Below are 23,789 nucleotides of genomic sequence, written 5' to 3' on the forward strand. Positions count from 1 at the left end.
TAATAAATGCATGTCTAGATGCACCCTGCATCTCCTGTTGATTCCCGTGGGATGTGCCATACACCTTTGAAACCCTCCTCTATGGAGGAGGCCAAAAGGGGGTGAACAAGCAGGTGTCAAGGTGATATGGGAAGGGAACTTCACTGTCCAGAGTCACAGTGTGGTGGGTGCTCTGCTGTGGGGCACTATGGCACGCATGTCACTGGTGCCCTATGCCTTCATTTCTGGTGCCTTGCAAATTGTGTGCTTTGTCTTGGCTATGCTGAGCTCATGGCTGAGCAGAAGCTACAGGCAAGCAGTTTCCACCTAAGCAACCAGTGAGAGTTTTACATTATAAGCAGTCTAACGCACAATTAGAATATGTTATTAGATCTGCACATTGCTAATTTCAGTGCGTGGGAAGGGAAGCCGAATATTAACAGTGGTTGCTCAGCTTTAGTCCTGTCTTAGGCTTCTTCTCTGCACCCTGGAGGTGCCATGGAGCCAGCCTGGCATGCAGTTATTCTGAGCACTTAATCACATGGTCTCAGAAACATTTTAATAAACTCTGACCAGCAACGCAGCTGACAGCTTCGCCTCAAAATAAAACAGCTACCCAGGATCTCAACACGGCAAGAAAGTGTCTCATCCAGCTGAGAAGATAAGAACTCTGGTACCCAGCAAAAATGTCCGACAAAACCCCCTTTGAAACGGATATGCTGACACTCACACGATTCGTTATGGAGAAAGGACGCCGCGTTAAAGGAGCAACAGGGGAGCTGACACAGCTGCTCAACTCCATGCTGACTGCCATAAAGGCCATTTCCTCTGCAGTCAGAAAGGCAGGCCTTGCCCACATGTGAGTCCTACCTAGCAATATGGGGAGGAAGAGGAGGTAGAAAGACAGCTACTTGCACAGCAGGGCTGGGGAATGGGCAGGGATTCATAAATACGTTGGAAGTGTCTTTTTTTAAGATGAGTGACTCTAAGCCTGGATTACCAAGAGTGGGAAGTGGGAGATCTCTCTTTCTGGAGCATTTTAATATTGGGCGCAAGATAGAGATTTAAGCTAACCGCTGTTCTGTAATATTTTACTCTAAAAATGTAAGTCAGAACTTCAGTGCACTGCTCACCTCAATATCCCTTGTAAATGTTGATATTGATCTATTTCTAAAACTACTGTGGATTTGTAGAATATCACACTGTGATTTTTTCTGCTAACATCCAAGTCTGGTGCTGAGCTGTGTAAATAAGGGCTTGGCTTATCTTGGGAAGCTGATGCTCTGCCTGACTGCAGTATAAGTGATGGTCTAAAGCAACTGCCCTTTGAGAAATGCCATAAGCTCCCATGCATGACTGCATTTCCCCTTCCTTCTTCAAGCAGTATCAGGGTTACAGGTGAGGAGTCTTAAAAGGCTCTATATGAAAAACAAACATAACAATTTGACATCTACTGGTTTAGCAAATGGAATAAAGAATTGCTTCAGCAAAGCCTGGAATGAACCAAGCTCTTCCTCAAACAGACAGGTGAAATAGACATCAGGTCATTGTTTTAATGGTGATCTATCTGAAGTGGTTCAGAGAGCTGCAACATCCTAATAAAATTATGCATTTAAAATATACAGATTTTATTATGTATTGAAAGATACATTTCTGTACATGCCTGTGTATGTACATATGCATGCATGCATAAAAAAGACAGGGAATATATTTGTGTAAGAAAGACAACATTTGTGACTTGTTCTTTCTTTTTTTTTTCCTTTTTTTTTTCCTCCCCCCCCCCCCCCCCCCTGTGGAAACACCAAAATGTATGACACTCTGGGTTTTTTTGTACTTCTGTTGATTATTTGGTCAAAGTCCTCAATAATCTTTCCAAATCATGAATTCAAGGTCTCAGCACTATCACCCTCACTTTACAGGCATGGACCATAATATGTAGAGCGGACATGGGACATACTCAGCAGTGTCAGGTTCTTATGCCCTAACTGTTAAAACATACTTTGTTTCTGTACTTAGTAGGTGAAGCTAAGTTGTTTTGCCTCCCTGACTTAAAGGAACAGTTGCTTTTGTCTCATTTTTAACTTTCAATATGCAACCTCTGAAGTATTTAAAAGTGGGGAGAACCTCCATTACAGGTGGAACAGACACCTAGCTTGCAGGGGACACCGTTACTGTGCTAGATGAATCTTCCCTTCAGAAATAAAACAGCTATTATGTTAAGGAGCAAATGTCTCTTTCTTTAAACAAAAGCTTCAGGTGATGTACCAGAAATATCTAAAGTATCCAAACACACAAATGAGTAACCATTCAAATTACTGCAACTAACCATGACATTTCAGAAATTCCCATGGCAAACTTTCAATCACAGTGACTGGCTTGCATCCATCTGCATTTGTGAAGTTAGAGAGGTCTGATGTTTCTAGCCTCTCCAAACATGAGACTGTGAAGTGACTCCTTTAATGTTAAAGAGTTCAGCATGAATTTTTAACAAATTTGCCATTCAAGAGTAAAGGAGGACTTTTTCCAAGCCATAGACTGCAGCTGGGAATGTACCTGAAAACACACTAACAGGAGAATGGATCCTTAGCGCTGCCTGAAAAATCATGGTCCTTTACAGTATCTCAAACTTGGCACTCCAAAACAGAGTGCCCAAAATGCTCAATACTTCTGAAAAGCTCAGGCAACTTTGAGCTTTGAGTAAGACAAAAGACCTACCCTGCCTGCAACTAAGGTCTGCTGCTGACCAACATCCTAGGGACTAATTAGTTGTCCCTTTCCCCTTCCTTTTTTTTTTTTTTTTTTTTTTTCATAATGAATAAAAATGCTGTATCTATTCCCTATCTGAGTCCTTATACTTCTAAGATACCCAGACCATGCACATTAGGTCTAAACAGCGCTTTCTCAACTGGTAATCTCATAAATATGTATGCTACATCATAAGTATAGTGTTAAAATCAGGATAGGGAACGGAAACATCATTCCTAACTCAGCTGAGGATCACCGAATAAAACCAGCCTTGATCCCTAGGGAATTATCTGGGGGTGCATTTAAAGCTTCTGATTTTGGGGTGGCTGGGGACTGAGTGGATGTGGGTTAAAAGACCGTCATAGAGCTCTGAGCAGCCAGCAGCAGAAAATAATGCAGGTGCTAACTGCCCTCTCCGTCCTCAAAGCTGCTGCCAGCTGCTTCGTGGGGCTCTTAGGGAAGCCTGGCATGCTCCAGCCGGGCAGTGGGCTCTGCCTCTGGCCTGGAGAACATCCAAGCAGAAGCAAAAAGACACAGGTAAAGCTCCCAAACCATCGCCCTTCATCTTTCTCATGCACCCTTTTATTTTCCAGCAGCAGCAACCATCTCCTAATGCACCTCATCAGTTTAATCCAAAGGTTAGAGATGTGGGAAGATGAGAGGAAGGAGTCACCCTGACTTGGTTTTTTTTCTAAAAACCTGTAACGTTGTCCTCCCTCAGATTTCCTGATTTACTTTTCTGTAGGTTTGGTATAGCTGGCACCGTGAACGTGACCGGTGATGAAGTGAAGAAGCTGGATGTATTATCCAACTCTCTGGTGATTAATATGCTGCAGTCCTCCTACAGCACCTGCGTCCTGGTAACGGAGGAGAACAAGGAAGCCATCCTCACCCCGAAAGACAAGCGGGTCTGTGCAGCTCCTGCCTTCAGGGGTTTATTGGCTCAGGAAGCAGCAGGTGGCACTCTTGTTTCAAGTATGAAACTTGGGCCTGACACACACCGTCGCCGCCCCCCCCCCCCCCCCCCCCCCCCTTCCCGGGGGAATTCAGAAAATTTGCACCATTACTGCATTGTTTTGATTAATAACTGTGGTGGATGGCATGGTTTCAACAGCTAAAGGAGCTGTGGAGGGTAAAATTATTATTAAAGTTTTGTGAAGGAGGGAGAATCATTATTTTGGAGCTTGTTAACACACCCCAGATCCCAGGTGTAAGTATATTATTAAATTCCCTGACCGCTGGTGTAACAGTTTTGGACTACGTTAATATTTAGGCAAGATAAAATGAGATGAGAGGCTGGCAGAACTGGGTTTTATGTTACATGTCCAGAGGAAACACCTGACTTGTTCATCAGGCTTCCCCCAGGAGGGGATCCTATTGCAGCAAGATACTGCTCACGCTGATGTAATCCACCCTTTCCCCAAGATGTTTTCTTTCTGCCTTCTTACCCTCAAACCTCACATCACAGGCAAGTCCTTTTGTTCAGAACAAAACGTAACAAAACAAAACAAAACATGTTTACTTGAGGAAGATGCTCACTCCCAGAATGAGTCAGTCCTTTTGCTTTCAAGTGATTTCTTGCATTGCTTGGCAGCAGAGGACTGCTCCTTTTTATCATGAGATTTTGGGCTGTCTGAGCAGAAACATGCCCTCTCCTATTTCTCTGGCAGGCCCTGCAGGGAGTGGGTGTTGTGCTGCAGGGCCAGCTGGGTCAACAGTGCAGCTTTCTCTGACAAGTCGTGTCAGGCACACTTGGAGGGCTTAAATGCAGTCTAAAAACCATGGGTTTTGTCAAGTAAAAGGAAATAATAGTGCAAGACTACATATCATTTAATGCTTCCCTTGCCACTTCTGTTTTAGGGTAAATACGTGGTGTGCTTTGATCCTCTCGATGGCTCATCCAATATAGACTGCTTGGCACCAATAGGAACAATATTTGCTATCTACAAAAAGGTAAGAGGATGAATGAAGCACACATGGCATGATTCACTTGGTAAAAGCAAAATGTTATGGGTATATCAACTTGCTTAGATTCTTTCCTAGGTCCTTTAGGTGTCTTTGGGATCAACAGAGTCTTAGAGTATAAGAAGTAACACTTGAGATTCACATGTGCTAAAATGCTGCCTGAATTCCCAGGAAGGGGACAATCAGCCCCATGAAATTGTTAGGTGGCAGCACTTCCCCTCTCCGGACACAAAGGAGCTTAAAACCCTCTCACCATCAGGCAGCTGGTTAGTTCCTTCAGTGATGCTTTACTCCCTGCAGGGAAGCTAAGGGGTGTGGTGGTGCTCACAACTCAGCCTTTGTCTTCCTGGATAGACTGGGAAGGGCGGACAGTCACTGTCTGGATCATATCACAGTTAGCAGTGTGGTGGCCTCTCAGTGGGAGTTGCTGTGCCTGTTATGGATGGGAGTTTATAAGCATGCTAACGATGGCGGCCACCTGAGGCTGAAGGAAGCAGTCACCTACAGCCACTGGGGCCCTGCCAGCATGTTTGCTGCCATGGGGCTGCACAGCAACTGTGCAGCCAATTAACAAACATTAATAGTTAGAGTCATGCCAAGTCTTGTGATTTGATTGCTAATCTCCCAGCAGTTGGTGTTTTTCCTAAAGCCTGAACTCACAGTCATATGACTATGGGAGACCTTCAGCCATTACTATTGTGAAGTAACATCTACAGTACTTGTGACTGCAAAGAAGTCTTTGCAGACTCATATGCTATACTTCGAACACTTCATATGAGTGTACATTTTTAAAGTCTGCCCTTGCCTTTTAACTCATAATTTTCAACGGGTTGGTCCTCATTTTTCACACTTCTGGTACACAATATGCTAATCACTGTTGAGAATATGCATCTACTAGTAAATCAAATAGTTATGGCACAGTCTCAACAAGGTCATGGCACAAGCCAAGTACTGGCACATGGCTGTCCACACTGTTAATGGTTAGTGCAAACCCCCATCATAGATGCAGCCCAGGCCAAACAACACAGAGATGATGCCTGGGTACGGCTTGTGGAAAGAGCAGCCCAGGGACTACCTCCAGTATTACCTTACCACCTTGCTTTTGCGGGGAAGAGGAGAGCTTAACTGTATGGATGCAATCTATGTCACATGCCCCTGTGGTATGCAAAGGGAACCCCACCCTTTCTATTTATCTCTCTAAAGGTAGCCTAAAACTATACAGCACCTCCCAACATTTACAGGTGGTTAGCTTTCTCTTCAGAAATGCTGTGCTCAGTTACTCTGTATAAAGGCAAGTGCTCAGGTTGAAATACAGACTATATTTCTCTACCATCTTTAACTCACCAGCTAATGTCTGTAAAGACTACGGACTTATCAGTTTTCCCTAGGATTCTTCCTCGGAATAGAAACATTTCCCAAAGAACTCATGTCATTCCCAAATGCTCAAGTTTTCAATTCATTTTGTGATCCTCCCATAGTTGTGGTTTTCTAATATATATTAACTTTTTTGTTGCAAATACTGTTTCTAAGTTACTGGTTTTCATGTGGGTGAGTACCTCCAGCGCTTCATAAAAAGATTACATTGCTTTGTACAGATATCCATACAAAAACCCTTCTGCTAGGATGAAGCACAGTTTGTCAATTACAAGAACAACTTAACAATTTTCCCTGGAAAGTTAGAAAAAATGTTGCATTTACAGACTTTTTCTTGCATAATTCTTGCCATTAAAATGCTAATTCCAAAGTACATGTTAAATAATGTGCTTTCCTCTCAGACAAGACAATTTTGTAGCAACACTATTAACTTTAAAACACTATTAACTTCAAACCCCTTGAAATAATGAAATAATAATAAGTGCTTTATTGATTGTTACTGAAGGGCATCATGAAGGAAATAAAAGTGATATGTTGACCCAGTGGGTGAGAATCACTTAAGAAACAAAACACGTTTTCAAGCCATTTAAGGTTCATTAACATCATTCTGGAAAAGCTAGAACAATTGTAATTCTGAAGGATGATTCTTAACACCTGTCTGATATTTAGTACCTTCCAATTCTCAAATGATTGCGTTACTGATTTTCTCACCATGTCAGCACCTTAACTTCATTTCCAAAGCCACACCCTCCAGAAATGAAATGTTTGCCTCATTTTAGGAAAAAAATATAATCAACACTTTTCTATAAAGGCCAGACTTGGCCAACACAATTCAAACCTGAAAATGGTTCCTCTGGCTGCTCCCAATCCAGAGCCACCACCATGGTGGCAGATACCATTGCCTCCTGCCAGAAATGCGCTGCATCAGTTTCTTAGAGAAAACCACTGAGAAATAAATGACATCTTACTTTTATTTAATTTGCCACCTAGCTTCTACTTTCTGAAGCATGGGTAGCATTGTTAAAAAGACCAGAAATGTCAGAAAAGTGGGGCTGAGGGAGGAGCCTTGTTGAATCAGCAAAAGCCAGAGCAGGGGATACGACCTTGACAGTCACTGCTTCTGAGGGTCTCTCAGCTGCTGGAGTGTCAGGTTGTTGTGACAATAAGTATTTTTTGCTTGGAGTCTTCCCAATTTTTCACTGAGCTGAATCTACAACTCTCAATTCATACTGCACGTATACGTTATGAAATTCTGCTGCTTTGTTTCATTTTGGTTTTAATTTGTAACTCTGCCCAATGCCTTAGATGTATTTTATTTCCTCCCCTTCATTGTCATGAGGACAATCTCCTCCCCTCCATGTGGTCCTTCACAGAGAAGGTGTAAGAATTCAGGGCAAATGCAAAGGATACTCATGAAACATGTAATACCAACAAAGATCTGGAAACTACGTCCTTCCAGAGCTGCTCCCACTGCTGATGAGAACTCTCTTATGTGATATGGGCAAATCATACTGCAAAAATTTTCAACCCTGGATATCACCCAAGGGTACCCCTGTAGCCAGACTCTGTATACCTTGTTTCATCTGCTTCACATCAACAACAAGCAAAAGTGACTCTGTCAATGAACACTTGTCAGAGCTTCTCTGCAGTCCCTCTGTCTATTTCAGTGCTTTGCATGAAGACCTCTAAAGAGATTTCACTACCGCCATCTCATAGTCAAAATAGAATAGAAAGGAAATCCATCTGTGCACCAGAAAGAAGTGAAAATATTCAGCAGCTATCAGAGCCTACCAGCTAGCTTAATTCCCTGGTTTGTTTCACAGTACATGGTACTTGGCAGGATGAAACTCCTGCAGTCCTAACAATGAAATATCAGCTGATCTCTAGCTTTTTTACATTCTGACGAGCTCTGCAAAATATTTGTTTGAGACTGGTCTTTTTTCCTTCCTTTTGGAAGCTGGCTCTCGGAAACACAGTTCTGAATAAAGATGGAAAAACAAGTGAATTCTACCCAACTGTCCACCTCCGGAGGAAGGTTTTCCTCTGTTTTTTCAGCATAGTCAACAAATAAGTGGTTTCTCAACCATATAAACATGGAAAATGCATTTAAGAGATAGGACTGAAAAGCTCATCTCTGAAAAATATATTTTAAATCAATACCATGCGTAACCAGCAGCTACGTATACTGTATATACCATGTTCTACAAAACAAACCTCTTTACTGTATTTATACTAAATTACTTTTTATTTAATGAGGAAACCATATAAAGAGCTAGTAGAATCATAATATGTTTGCAACTAGTTGTGTAAATGTATGTTTAATTCTGCATTTAATGTTGCTGATAATAAGTCTACTATTGACAACCATTGCTTTTGATGATGAGGTGTACGTGCCATGGGGATTAATTTTTGAAAGAGAAGATGCTATGTAGGGTATAATAGTTGGTTCTGTAAAAGGTTGTTTTAGCAAAGGATTAGGCACTAATAGTCAGTATTCAAAGCTCTGGAATACACAAACAGGGGTTTTAACTAGTCTTCCTTCATTATGTGCATTATAACCTCTCTGAATAAGGAGCTTGACATACAGTATTCCAAGGGACTGTGTACCAGATATATTTGCACATGTTATATTTCAGCTCCCATAAAGAGCTGGTTGCCAACTGGATTTTTTTTTGCCACAGAAGAGCTTGGAAAAATAATAATAATTAAAAGTTTTGAGCAAAATACAGCTAAAAACTGTAAACGAAAGTAACAAAAGTAACAGAATCTTTCATCTGAACATGAAAACATTTTGATGTGGAATTACTGTCTCCATATGCCAAGAAAGATGTCGTTTTGGTGTCCTGCATCTGTTTTCCTCTAGATATTGGCATACAACCATGAATGGGATCCCCAGATTATCCTTAGATTTTCACTTTACTAGGACCCTGATGTGTAACCTGAGAGCTCCTTGCCATGGGGCACAGCAGAGAATTTCTCTGTTGGAGGAGAGGTGTTTTCCTTTGGAAAATATCTGTGGAAGGCATTCTTGATTTTTTAAAGAATTTACTCAATATTCATCAAATATTTTATTTTCTACACAAACCAGTCTCCAATGGGTTTTATTTTTTTAACTAGATATTTTGGGCTAGAGCTGCTATTTCTATTTAGCTGCTACTTGTGTTGGTTTAGCCCCTGACGGGGTCTGAGACCACGAGGCCACTGCCCCTCCCCAAAGGGAGTGAAATACAAAGCCCCGAGACTGAGATAAGGAGAGGTTTAATACAACAGTGCAACAGCAACACAACAAACAATAACAATAAGAATAACAGTGATAACAATGAACAGAGCAAAGTATATACCGATACAGTAGTGAGAGAACCGGCTGCGCCAACCCACGCGATCACCGATCCTTCCACACTCGCGCCAGGATGTGACGTCAGCATGGCATATGAATAACCCAGCTAGAGCTTCCCCCACTGCTGGGGAAACTTAACCCTATCCTGGCTAAACCAGGACACTACTCAATCTAATTAGGCCCATGCAATCACTGAGAAATTGTCTGAGTTTGGAAAAATAAAATGCTAAACCAGGGCCTGAAGAAAGGATCTGAGGGGGTTCTCATTTCAATTCCTTGTGAACCACCAGCGAAACATCCACTGAAGACCCACAACAACTGACAAGCTTTTAAAGAAACATTAATATCAATCATTCCCTACCCATTTTGTAGTCCCAGGAGGTAAAGGCTGGAGTCAGCCTTCCCAAGTACACTTGGCTGTTCTCCTTTCTTATTCCACCAGTCAAACTTTTGTAAGCCGTGGCTGAGGTGCACCCCCAGAGCTGGCTGGAAATATTTGCACCAGGTCTGCTTGGGCTATTGTTTTTCAGTGATAACCAAAGTGCCAAATCAAAATACAAGTATTGGAAATTGATTAAAAGCCTGAAGTAAAATGCCATGTGAATGTTCTATGTGGAGTTATAGATGCATACCTGTGCACAAGCACACATTACATATGTGAAGCAAATGCATTTGTTATTTTATATATAATATGAACATTTATAGCACTTCAGTTACCCATCTCTTCACCAGCAGAGACCAATGCACAATCTCCGTTCCATCATGTTGCACTATCTACTCTTTTATTCTGCATTACTGGAAGCAGCTTGTCTGTAATGTTAATTACTGCATTCACCTCACAGTTACTGCCTCTGAGGGTTGTCAGTATGATAGCTTATGTTTACATTTACAGAAAATTAGTACCTCTGTTCTCAGATTTCTGATGATCTTGAATTAATAGGCTGGGCTGTAATGCTAAGGTATCAGCTTTGTTGCAGGTATTGTACTGATTGCATGACATGTATAAAATAACAAAGTCTCAACATCCTGTCCCAGCATGCACATGTACTTGTACCAAACTTGCCCTTAACTAGTGGGAACAATCTCTCTTCTGGTTGTTTCAAAGGCCTGTGTAGACACAAAAAGGAAATCTGCCTCACATTATTATGTAAGTGTTGTTTTTGTTGTTTCACATAAAAATTTAACCTTCAGTCCAATGGTTATTTTTCCTCAGGAAACAGATGATGAGCCTTCTGAAAAAGATGCTTTGCAGCCTGGACGCAATATTGTTGCCGCAGGCTATGCCTTGTACGGCAGTGCTACACTGGTTGCTCTCTCCACCGGGCAAGGAGTGGACTGCTTCATGCTCGATCCGGTACAGTCATTGTGTTAATCACATCGTCACTACCTTTTAGACCTTTCCATGCTTGGGTTTGCTCATTTTTGCTACTCCTTGTCTCTGTAATCTAGGCAATCTACATGATTCTTTTTTTTCACCCACATCCTGGAGCACCCCACCTCTGCCTTACAAGTATTCAATAATACATGAGTATATTGGTACCAATACCTCTATTTTTTCTGCTCAGTGAAAGAGAGTTTAAGTGTTTGAATCCCTGTTCGTTTAAACCAGACTGCTAGTTAGCACAAACACTTAAGAAAATATACTCTGAACAGTGTCTTTGCCTCCACTTGAAGGACTCCAACTTCTTTCTTGTTCTTGCTTTTTCTGTCTGTAGACCCTCAGCATGTTCAGTGTTTAGCCTGGGGCAAGGACTGTTTTTTGATACAGTTCATACAAAGTGATATCTGATTCCTTGAGTGCAATTTAGTTTTATCTCTAAGTCCTCTAAGCTACATATCCAACTATTTGTAAAAGCAGAATCATACCCATACAGTTGGACATGTGTTACCCCTCAGTGTTGAGCCCAGGAGCCCAACAAGTGTTCCTGGAGGAAGGACACTGATCATTTGAGAAACTAGCATTAGATGAGGGCAATAACATAGGAGGGTTTTTTATTAAAAGGATGCATTATTATCAAAACTCCTTTAAGCTTTATAAATAGGCTCATTCCGAGTGGAAAGAACTGGGACCTGAACTGCTCTGGTTAGACGAAGAGAAGGTGGAAGTTGTACTCAAACTTCAGACAGCAACACCTGAGGTAGCTGACCACATTCACTTTAAGATATTTAGACAAGACAGGCAAGAAGAGTTCAAAAATCAGAAAGCAGTGTAATTGCTTAATTTGTAACCTTATTATTTGTGGACAGAGATTCACGATCCATCTGCTTCCAGGTATAACGGGTGTTCTTCTGCTATATTAACTATTACAGTAGAATTGCTTTTTGTTTACAGTACCAATGTGACAAATTTTCATGAACATAACACAGAGTCTGTACTTTCTGCTCTGTTTTTAATACTGTGAAGTTATACACAAGACTGGTGTTGAAAAGACCAAGCTGTATTAGCATTTCTCCCATCTCTAGTGTGACAACTGCTACAGAAAGTCAACAAAATTTTCTGCTGCTTGCTAATAGCTGGTCTGTCCTGTTCTTCTGTAGGGTCTTGGTGAATTTATTTTGGTGGACAGAGATGTTAAAATCAAGAAGAAAGGAAAGATATACAGTCTCAATGAAGGGTACGCGAAGTATTTTGATCCTGCAATGACAGAATATTTACAAAAGAAGAAATTCCCTGAGGTAAGAAAGTATTAGCACTGTACCCAATGTACTGTGTGCTGGCAAGCACTGCATTCCATGAAGTCCTGGTGGATGGGAAAGGATTTGAAGGCCTCCGTGAGTTTAGTCCCATGTAACCCTTTCAGGCCATCAGGTCCATTTTGGGTATGTATCTCATGTGTTTTTTTCTGGTGCCCTAACATCTTCTATAGCTTAGACTTCAGTAAGTAAATTCATAGCTTGTTCATCACTGTGTGGAGCAAAATGTGCTGTACATGAAGGACCACGTTTTTCAACAAAGCTCTGAAAATGTGCCAGCAAAATATGGGGGTACCCTTGTTTTCTAGCTTATCTGACTATGCAGCTCAGTCATATGTGCAGCTGAGCATTTGGGCAGATTAAACCTACTGCCCAAAAGGTGTTTGCAGGGATCTGGGTGACATCACTGTCTCCTTCTCGTATTCACTTGAATCTGAGAAATGCAGTATCACTCTTGCACTGTCTACTTTCATCATATGGAGCAAAAAACCCATAGGTTGAAAAAAAAAAATGGTGTGAGGCACAATTTCACTCCATTCTGTTGTTAAGAGGATTATATGTTACCCCTCAGAGACGTAAAGCTGAGGACATCCCATGTCTGATGAACTTCCTCGTGTTCCATGCCTGATGAACAGCTCTATATGGCCTCTAATTCATGCTAGGAGGACAAAATACAAGCTCTCAATGTGGAAAGCTGGAAGCTGTCTAGAAAGTGTGGCTATGTGACCACTAAGTCATAACAAAATATTGTGATGTGGAACACTGAATTTGGCCTGGAAACTGGTTCTAGTGCTCTTGCTGTTAAAAATAAACAAACAAACAAAAACCCCAAACAAACCATAGGATTATTTTTTTAAGATATTAGTTGTTGAGAATACTTACACAGGGTTCATGTAAAAATCAGTGTATCCAGTAGAAAACTTCAGGGTGCTGTACAAGGGAAATGTACTGAATAGGAATTTAAACCATAGTCCTGTGAAAAGCTCCTTCTGAGCTGAAAATCTGAATTTACTGCATTGGATACAGCTTCAATGTTGACCTCTTATCAAAACCTCTTTTCCATATTACCCAGATTGTAGCTACAGAGGGTGTCACATGACAGCATTTTAAACATGTTCGTTTTGAATATTTGAGGTTATTTTGAAACTTCAAAATCTGCTTTCAGTCCAGCTGTGAAAGAAGCAGAAGCTTACAGCACAACTTTCATACTTCCTGAAAACTAATCCAGCTGGGAAAGAGAAGGGGCTCTGTGCTTCTCATTCTGCTCACGTTATGCTGAGCTATGTATTCAGTATAATGCACTAACACTAGATTTATTAATTTGTGTTTTTGCAAATCACCCAAGTGTTCTTTACAAAAACTCTTAAACAAATAGTCAACCACAGCCAACTATAAAAAGACTGAAGAGATTTCAAACTCAGTAGAAAGACCAGACAGAGATATATCACCACAGGCTCAGTAAGGATGGCTCTATCATGTGATTCACTAAATCCTTAGGTTAGGACATACAGGAAAAACCTCATTTGCAAACACTATTTTATCTCAAATCTGTGCTTCATTTGACAAAAACCTGTTGAAAGTGTCATTGCTCTAATGCAACAGAAGTTGGCAGAAAGTGTTTTTGTTACTTTAAAACAAGCAGCACAGTACTGCATGGGTTATTTGGGGCAGGGGAAGCCTTTTCAAGGGTGCTGAGCAAGCACATTTCTTTGCTGCTCTGAGACGTAGGGTTGTCTGTGTGAGAAGGGCCAAGGCACCAATGTTATGGCCACAAAGCACAAGGAAGTGCCATGCCCATCTGAGAGCTTGTTATGAACCTAAATTTTGGAAACAGCATAACTCAGTTCCATGATTTAAAAAGAATATTATATTTGCATTGTGGGTGGACAAGAGAGAGAAGGTGTTGCCACTCTTCCATAGCATAAAGCCTGCTTCCTGGCACCATCTGTAAACCTTACCAGCTACAGCTACATTGATGATGCTCCTACCTTCCTTGCAGCACCTGGCTGGAGCATTGCACAGCTTTGGTCTTTGTCTTCCTCTCTTCAGCATGCAGAAGGGCAGTGGGGGGTATCTGCTAGATACCCCCTGCCTCTGATTTGAGGAGGAACTGACATGTGGGGCATGGGGGACCTCTTCTTACTCAGGCAGACCACTCACCCTATGGCCTTCTGGCCACTAGAAGCCAAGAGAATATGCATTCATTTCAGCTACTTGTCACTTTCTTATCCCTTTTTTCCCTTTTATCCTACCTTGGTTCTTGGTCAATATACTGTTCAGATGACTTTCTAACATTGTCACAGAAAACAAAAATGTTAAAAATAAAACAGGCCAAAAAAGTCGGATGTTGTCCACAACGTGTGTTGTGTTCTGTATCACCGTCATTGGCAACCAAACATTACAAATCAACTGTTTATGTGGAGAGAAGAGATTTTCCCTTACTAACAACAGTGTCCTAGATCAGACAGTTTGCACTACAAAGCCATGTTGACCCTCAAAGTTTCTTGTCACCATTCACCTAAGGCATATATTCTGAATTAAAGCACTGGAAAAGTGCTGTTGTTCTGCAGGTCACCTGTAAACCTCCTACCATTGTCATGCAGATCTTAGTAGGAAATATTTATCTAGACACATCTCTTCTGGAACAAGACTCCAGAGTAAAGCTAATTTTTTGTCAAGCATCACAAAATCTCCTGCTGCTTAACCAGCTTGAAGAGCAAGCTGCTATTTGCAAGGCTGTCTGTAATGCAACAAGTTTACTGCAGTCTGCACTGTATAATGTGATTTGTGGAAAACAGACTCTACAGCTCAGAGAGAGTTATAAAGCAGGTATGTTTACTCCGGCACTGGGGTGCAAGGGGATTTCTCCACAAAGCTTGCACACCCACCGCACGTTTTACCGAAAACTTATAGAGTGTGGATATACATATCCATTGGATTACATAACACAAACATACATATGCATGAGTAAGGCTGGGTTAGTTCTAGAGGCTGGTGTCAGCAGTTTATGTTCTCTTTGCACCTGCACGTTGCCTCCTGGGGGGCATCTTCAGGGGTCTTTGGGAGGAAGGCTCGTAGTCTTTCTCACCTTGTACTTTTCCCCGGAGCATGCGCAGATTCTCTTGGCCAGTGTCTTGAATAACAAGAGTATTTTCAGCCGGTTTACTCATTCTATCTTATCTAAAAGTACCAGTGGAACTTCTACCCTCCATATATGGCTATCTTTACTCATTATCGAGACTAAACTAGTTAGAGCACATCTGCTTTCCAAGGACAAGAAACATTTTTGCCGACCATAGTAATTCCTGGTAAATTTCCACAGCAAACTGCTTTGTTTTGATGAATGCAGTAGCAGGAGCCCTTGGTAAGCTTCCACAGAACAGTCAGGGCAAGCAGGATTATTAAGCAATATTCAGGAATCATTAGAAGTTGCTATAAGTAAATAAGTTGCAAAGCAGGTGATCATTTCCTTGTATCAAATGGACACTGCTGGTCCAGAAACTGTTTCTGCATAATTTTCACTCTAACTCCTTCCCAAAGTGGGTTCTTCTTCCAGTAATGCTTGCAGGGCCCTAGCCTCTAGCTGGCATTGGTTCACTGATGGTAGAACTCAGAGACATGCTGTGGGCATTGTTGTACTTTGCTATTCCACACATTTTTATCTTCGCTTCCTACAGTCACAAGAGAAGTTGAATCTCATCATGGCTTGCTGATTCAGAGACATGCAACGGAGACTCCCTGATTAAGGATTTCTCTTAGTAATGCCATCAAAAACAAATCATCAACACCACATTTCAGCATGAAGCATTCTTCTGCCAGCCAGCCCAGCTGTGCCCAAGTGACATAAAAAAATAATAAAAACACTGCTTTTGTCACCATATCTGTATGTGGAGTGAGGGATGCAGGGTGTTGCTGCTGTAGCCTGTAGAAAATATTTTTTCACCCCGCTCTCCTAGTCATCACAGTTATGCAAGAAAAACTTGGTCTTGTTCTGCTGTGGAGGAACATAACTGTCAGAAATGAGTAGAATAAAGAAGTGAAAAAGTTACTTCCATCACACTGTGAAGAAAAAAATCACAGGACCTATCTGTTAGGAGCCATCTTTGTTACTCTGGGTTAAGCAAAGAAAAGCAGTGGAAAGGATGAAACTAAGAGTAATAACAAGTTTACTCAAATGCCATGGATGCTGACCAAGGGAACATCAACGTTCTCCAAGTCTTTCATTAGCACCAGCTGAACCAGTGCGAAGTGCTCACTGGGCAAACACACAGCTTGGCATTACCCAGAACTCAGGATGAATCTCCCTAGAATTCATGTGCTGTTATTTTGGTTGAGAAGATAGCTTGGGCAATACACCAACATGCATGCAACACCTATTAACTTTCCCATCTGTAAGAAAAATGCACGAGTGACCTAACTGGAGAAACAAGAAGTAACACTTCTAGTAACCAAAGGGCCATTTATACCATGCAGGTAGCTGGATGTTAAGGGAAGTGAAAATTTTATTTCAGTCTGTGGTTCAGATGATAACCATACCAGAATGAAGGAATTTCTCTTCTGTATTATTCTCAGCATTGTGTTTCTAGCAGATGAATTTCTATTAGGGTAAGAAGCAATTAAAATTGTCAGTGGCATCTCATCAGCTTCACATAACACTGCCCACGTACACATAAATTGTGTAAATGACCTGCATGCATATAAGAAATCCAGCACATCCCAAACATATCTCATAATTTGTACACAGGTGGCTCAGCTGTGCAGTTCATGGTCAGTAAATTTTACACATGTGGGTTGCAGATTCCTTATTGGATAATGTCATAGAAGCAGTCCTTAGTAGTCTGTTTCTGGGCCTGCTTATGTTTGATATGTTGTGACTTTTCTTAATGTTTAACAAACTTTTCCTAAGGCTTGCTTCATCACCTTCTGAAACCAGAAAAGAGAGGTCTTCCTTTGACTGTATTTTTAAAGGTAACTTTAGACTGTAATGACATTTTCCCCTGAAAATTGTCCCTTCTTAAACTGCAGATTTGCTTTGGTCTCTCTTTAAGACCTCTTAAGGTGTTTTTTCTGACCTCAGATTTTTACAGTTGCAGTCACAAGTGAAAACATCTGTGAGATGGAGAAACTACCATTTGAAGTCTAAATATATTATTTGAGAGTAAGCCATGAAAAATAAGGGATCAACTACTTAAATGTATTGTTCAGTTGTGCCTGGAAGTGATAGGGAAAGGTTTAAATAAAACTAAATATAAAAGCTCCAGGCTGTGTCTTATCCATCATGTCTTTCATACTTTGTATTGGTTTTGTCTGAATTTTTAGTAGTTTTCCTAACGTGTACAAGAAGGAAGAATTGTAGAAAACAGCACAAGTACTGGGTTATTGAACAGGGTTATTACCTAGGCTGGAACAGTTCTCTGTTCCACTTTTACTACCAGCTGTATCAAATATCCAAGTCTTATATTTAGTGGATTAGGACTCAACTTCCTAGTGCTGTGTGGCATTATATTGTGTAATTTCATGAGAATCATTTCCCATTTTAAAAGAGAGTAGATATCAAAACTTCGCAGTTGCACAGAACAGTTTGAAGAAGTGATTTCAAAATAGAATTATTAGTTCTTCTCTATCTGTGTTTTTTCCTCCTACTTGTGTTTTTTTTTCTCCCAGCTAACCTCATGATTTTGCTGGGAAGGGTGACTAACCTGTGATGTCTGAAGATCTTGGAACTGGCACTGAACAAATTCTCTATGTATTTTTCTGGATCTAGTATCAGCACAAGGCAAGCTTTGTAGAAAGCACTAAGATTTTTTATTAGACAACTGACTGAGACAGAAAAAAAAACATGCAAAGGTTTTTTCAAACTTTTAGCATTGCAATACACACGTATATAAATATATCAAATGTGCATGAAGTCTTAGTCTCTAGTAATTTTCTGGAGAGGCGCAAATTCCTCCTATGCTTCATTCAAGACAGAGTGGGAGACATCAAAAGACCAACAGACTTCTTGACATAGTAGCTTTCAAAAAGCTTTCCTTTGGTTTACATTTGTATTGTATATTTCCCCTTCATAAAAGTACGGTGACCTGGTGCTTTTCTTGGGTGGAGCTTATTTGGTGTATATAACTTCTATTTGTGCAAGACACTGTGCTTCTCTTCTGCATTTCCTACCTTATCAATTTTATGATCAGCAAACCTGAGACTGATATGAATACTTCCCTGACTGATCTTACTAAAATGACTTCTCCTTCAACATTCATTTCTAAGGTGAGAGCAAGGAAAATGACATTCATAAATAAATTGCTATGTCCCAAACTAAGCTGCAGAATGAATGCTATCATCAATTTCACAACCTGATAAATAAGCTAGAAGGAAAAAGCTGGAGCCCTCTAGGAACCATATAGATGTGTAGTGAAAAATGATGTCCCTCCTCATGGCCTAGCTTGGGAACCAGTGAAGAACTGGCAATCAAATGGGTACCTTGTTCTTATAATGTGGAGAAGTTTTCACTCACTGTTTGCAGCCCTCGCTTTTTCACAGGCTGGGGGTGATACCAAATTGTGCACTCACATTACAGGCACTCTGGTTTCCATACTGTGAATGCATCTCTTTAAAGTGCTTATTTTAGAACCCCATAGATGATCACTACGTCTTACAAAAGGCTAAGGTTCAGGCTGGTTTACGTATTTGCAGTGTTCATAAGCAGCCATTTATTTAAGTAGCTTTGATTCCTGTTTTATAACAAAATTACATTTTGCAGTGCTACTAACTGTCTAGCCTGGTAGATATAATGTTTTACTCTTATGTTTTTCAGGATGGCAGTTCCCCATATGGTGCCAGGTATGTGGGCTCCATGGTAGCTGATGTTCACCGTACATTGATGTATGGTGGGATCTTCATGTATCCTGCTAATCAGAAGAGTCCTAAAGGAAAGGTAAATAGTTTGACTTACTCTTTGGTGAACTTAGTCAACCTAATACCTTTGGTTTTCCTGGAGATGTAAAGAAATAGTTCAGATATATAAACAGATAATAATTTTCCACTCCTGGAGAAAATTATTCATGGATATGATAGCCAGCAGTTGAATTTAGGAAAGAAATACAGGCAATTCCCAATGTGGGCCAGAAATCTTCCTGTGTGTTTTTCTATTACAAACTACTGAAATGGTTTTCACTACAACTAAGGGCTTTATTCACTTTTCTAAAGAGAAATATTTCAGTACCATATAACCCCACTGAGATACCTATGCACAGCTAGCAGATACAACACGGTCCTAAGGAAGACCTCTGCACTTTATACTGGCAATGACAATTCGGGTGGGATATGCTGAACTCCAGATAGTCCAATGTTAGACAACACAGTTTGGCTACCTAATGTTTCCAAAGGGTACTGATCTTACTCTCACCAGCCCTGCAAACTCAAGCTTCTACTAACTTACCTGAAAAACTCTGTCAGTGGAAGGTGAGTTTCATGCATGCTGAAATCAGTATTCTGGGAAAAGATGATTTCCCATTTGGATACCTGTACAAAACACACCATGACTTAATGCAGTGCAATGCAATGCAGTGACTCCCTGAATCTACTGGGCCATAGACCATAGCCAACCTCAAGTTTTGTCCTGCAGCACCAGATACCCTTATTACTAAACTTCTAAACAAATATGCTTTAAAAGAGATCTGGTTATACAGCTGATCTGTGAACCACCAGTAACCTGCAGGTCATCCTTAGGCAATGATTGGCTCAACGCATAATAGATTGGTCATGGTGTTCTGACTCCAAGACCTTCTTCTTTCCTGATCAATACCATACTTAAAACCTTCCATTCAAATGTTTTTGGATCTTTGGCTGGTATGTGCAGAAATTTGCCCTCATGAAGCTACTTGCCCCATTTCCCACACTGGTATCAGAACATTCTGATGTCCACAGTTCTTTAGGGACAGAGAACACATATTTATCATAGTAACAGCAGATCCAAGTGGCCTGCGAAATGAGAAGAATAGAAAAAGAACTCTTCGGAATACACAACAGAAAATGTCTGCATGTTTGTCCAGGCAAATTTGATTTAAATATTTGATACAGCATTCCAGAAAAAAAAAAAAAAAACACAACACCCCCCCAAACAAAAAACCAAACCAAACAAAAAAAACCCCAACACATTAAACAGTGTGGATCTATTTGTGTATCAGAGCAAGAGACAAAAAAGCAATTTCCTGTGTGTGAGAGAAGTGGCTTTGCTGACTAGCTTCTTCAAATTAAACTTTTGTTTTGAAATCTGTGTTAAACCATTGTTGAAGAGAAAAGATGACAAACAGGACAAAAGAACAAATGTACAAAGTACTTACATAATTTTATAGAAATCAAGATTTCTGCATGAGTTAGAGTATATTGACTACTGCATTGATCTGGCTTGTACTGCCATAGTAGAGAGAGTAATGAAAGAGGCAAAAACTGTACTATCGTTACAAATAAAAGTTTTCTTGTTCCCTTCTCAGACTGCAGGTGTATACAGTTCTTTTCACATAAATCTCTCCTTGTTGGAGAGATAATGTCTTTGTGGCAGGTGCCCTGATCATCATCCCCCTGAAAGATAGTCTATGCACTTGGATAGAGAGCTGAGAGGAACCAAATGTCACTGAAATTGATACAAAGGCTTTAGAGCAAATGTAAATTACATGCATGTAGGCCCTTGCATACAGAGCTCCTTCTTTAAGTTAAATAAAGAGTGAGAACAAAATGCACACAACCAGTTAAGAACTAGCCAACAAATAAATCCTCTTTTCAAATCAGATATGTTAAATAATATTTTTTATGAACGTAAGGCATATAGTTCTCTATTAGTTGAAAGATGTTAAACCTATCTGAAGACAGAGACCATCTGAAGACTCCTAAGAGCAACTGCACTACTACCTGAAGGAAAAGTGCTTTCCTTAAGCCATGTAGTCACAGTTAAGCAACAAGAAACTCAACACATGGTTCCACATTGGCGCCACTGCTGTTTACTGGCTCATGATCTTCCAAAAGTTGGCCATGCACTAAGGAGAACAATGAAGGTTATCAGTCCTATGTTGCCTGTCAGATGGAGCCCTTGTACCAGAAGTAGCACTTCAGTGTTAAAGATAAGAATGAAGGTAACATGCACTATTTAAGGTAGTTACATGGTTTTATTACAAACATGTGTGATAAAGGAATGATGGGTCGTAAAGTCCTGTGTCCAACCCATTTCTTCGTCTCTATATGTGGTTGCATCCTGTTATGCTTCCTTCTCCCCAGAAAACATTCTCTCTTTTGCACATATGAAAAGCTCTTTAAACATAATATGCACTAACATTGTCATGCATGGGTGTTTCATAGACCGTCAAAGATTCAATTAAACCTACAGAAATAATGTCTGTTAAAAGGTAACCAGCTATCACATATTTTAAACACAGAAACTTTTGGCATATGTCCCAGATAACTTTGCATTCCACCAGAACACGGGCATACCTGAGGTAACATTTTTAAAGATGTGAACAGGTATCAGGGTCCAAACCAAAAGTGCCTCCATACCAAAAAGGACAACTTGCTTTTAATAATTATAGCAGTTACTTCTGAAAACAGACTCACTATCTGGATGAGTTCAGGCCGCTAATATCTATTCATATTTCTGAAGAGTGGCAATCAAATCCTGAAATTTGAAACTGGGAGCATCAAGTTTCAAACTCCAAAATATCCTGACCAAACACAACGCTATTACCCCAAGCTTTGAGGTAACACATAAAGCCTGTACATGAGAAGAGATTTTGGCTTTTCTTTCCTGGTATTGTTAACTTAGTTGGCTTAACTGTTTTGCTGATGTCTGTGGGCTCGACAGCCTCTTTTGACATTTTTGACAAAATATAGCTTCACCGGTGCTGCACATCAGTATATCAGCTTAGAAACGATGGTGGTGATTCTTGCATGCCAGATCAGTACACTCTTCCTCAAAACAAAAGGTATTAAGGGAGGTGAGAGGAGGAGAGGGAAGGAGCTAGGGCTGATTGACAGACATTGCTACTTAGGTCAGTTGATGTTTGGTATAAAATTTTGCAAAATCACAAAAGGAAGGTTAGATTCTGGTAAGTCCTTTGGTGTAATTTCCCCCAAAGGCAATAATGTGTTTCCTCTTTCTTTCTAGCTCCGACTGCTCTATGAGTGCAACCCTATGGCTTTCATCATCGAGCAGGCAGGTGGGATGGCGACTACAGGGACTGGGGCGGTGTTGGATGTGAAACCTGAGAGTATTCACCAGAGAGTCCCTCTTATCCTCGGTTCTCCAGATGATGTGCAAGAATATCTTGCTTGTGTACAGAAACACCAGAAGAGCAGCTAAAGGCTTTTTCACATCAGACCTTGCTCATCCATCTTCAGTTTACAGAAAAAGCCAAGATGGTGGATTCTAGCAATTAGCATTCATCTCTCAGTGAAAATCCCACATTATGAGAACAAGAAAAATAGTGAGAATGGCTGATGAGAAAAACAAAAATTTCATTTCTCCTTGCAGACAAGTGTAAAAATCCTTTAACTCTGATTTATGTAGTACAAATGTAGAGACAGAAGTCTGATTATTAAACAGAAGTGACTTAATTTATATAATATTAACAATTGTGTTAGTACCCCAATTTGATCTGAAGCTTTACATCTGACATTACCTGGTTGGCGTTGTTTCAGACAGAATTTTCACATCAACGTTCACAATGCCATTATCTAGATTTTCTGTTAGAGGTTTTGTCACAAGTGCTTTTTACCTTGACAGCCCTGAGAAGACCAAAAGCCTCGTGATGTCTGAAACAGTGTTTTTAAGCTCCAAATTATGTATGTCTTGGGTAATTAATAAAGATGAAAAGGCTGCAATGTTGCCAGCGTATTTCAGTTCTCATAAGAACAGGAAAATGCTTTGTGTTATTTACAGACAGGTAACCTTCAACAGCACAAATTACAATAAACCATTGCTACAGATGTGACGCTCAAATCATGCCTATTCCCTGTTTATCCATTGTTCTCTGTAACAGAAGATGAGCTATTTCCACAAAGCAACTGCTACACTTCCCTTTACTTTGAAAGGTTCTCATTTCAGATTGAAGCTTGACCTGTTATACTCGTTATACTGGTGTTCCTAGCCACGTCCAGCACACTTGTCCTGTTGGTGTCCTAGTGCCATATCTCAGACCTGACACCACCTAAGGAATCAGGTCTGAAACTAGCAGGCATTCATTGACCAATGAGAGAAAATTATTAATTAAAAGAAATGTGTGCTTCTGTTAAGTGATAAGACTGTGAAAACTGGGCTTCATGTCACTTTGAGTATTAGACATCCTGATACCTTTATAATCCTTCTGTCTCATTATATGGACATTTCTTTTGGTCACCATCCTGCCGTAAGCAACTTCTGCCTCATCTGCTCATTTTCACCCCTGCTCCATGCCCCTACAAGACTTTATTTTAAAAATTCTGTGAATTACATTAGGACATAGATAGGAGTTAAAAATACTCCTTCCAATAAACTTTAATGGTTATTTTTAAACTTACAACTATGTTCTATTATTCATAAAGAAGAGGCAGGCGAATAAAGGCAGACAAAAAATTATACAGAACAGGTATTTATACTTAGGTATTGTTATCCCAGGGGTGAGGATGTGGTTTCAGTACTGCTTCAGGTATCAAAGCACTCTTTCTGCAGGTCTTT

General features: G+C 40.4%; 1 protein-coding gene across 1 annotated transcript; it reads left to right on the forward strand.

The window, feature by feature from the left end:
* The first annotated feature begins 277 nt into the window (after window positions 1-277).
* Window positions 278-23,075, forward strand: LOC141918584 (fructose-1,6-bisphosphatase isozyme 2). Its single transcript, XM_074813242.1, has 7 exons — window positions 278-838; window positions 3,470-3,632; window positions 4,585-4,677; window positions 10,614-10,754; window positions 11,939-12,076; window positions 18,903-19,022; window positions 22,242-23,075. Exons 1-7 carry the CDS (start codon window positions 666-668, stop codon window positions 22,434-22,436), a joined length of 1,023 nt encoding a protein of 340 aa, XP_074669343.1. The 5' UTR covers window positions 278-665; the 3' UTR covers window positions 22,437-23,075.
* Window positions 23,076-23,789: the final 714 nt, after the last annotated feature.

The sequence above is a fragment of the Strix aluco genome, chromosome Z, assembly GCF_031877795.1.
Source record: "Strix aluco isolate bStrAlu1 chromosome Z, bStrAlu1.hap1, whole genome shotgun sequence".
NCBI classification, from domain to species: Eukaryota; Metazoa; Chordata; class Aves; order Strigiformes; family Strigidae; genus Strix; species Strix aluco.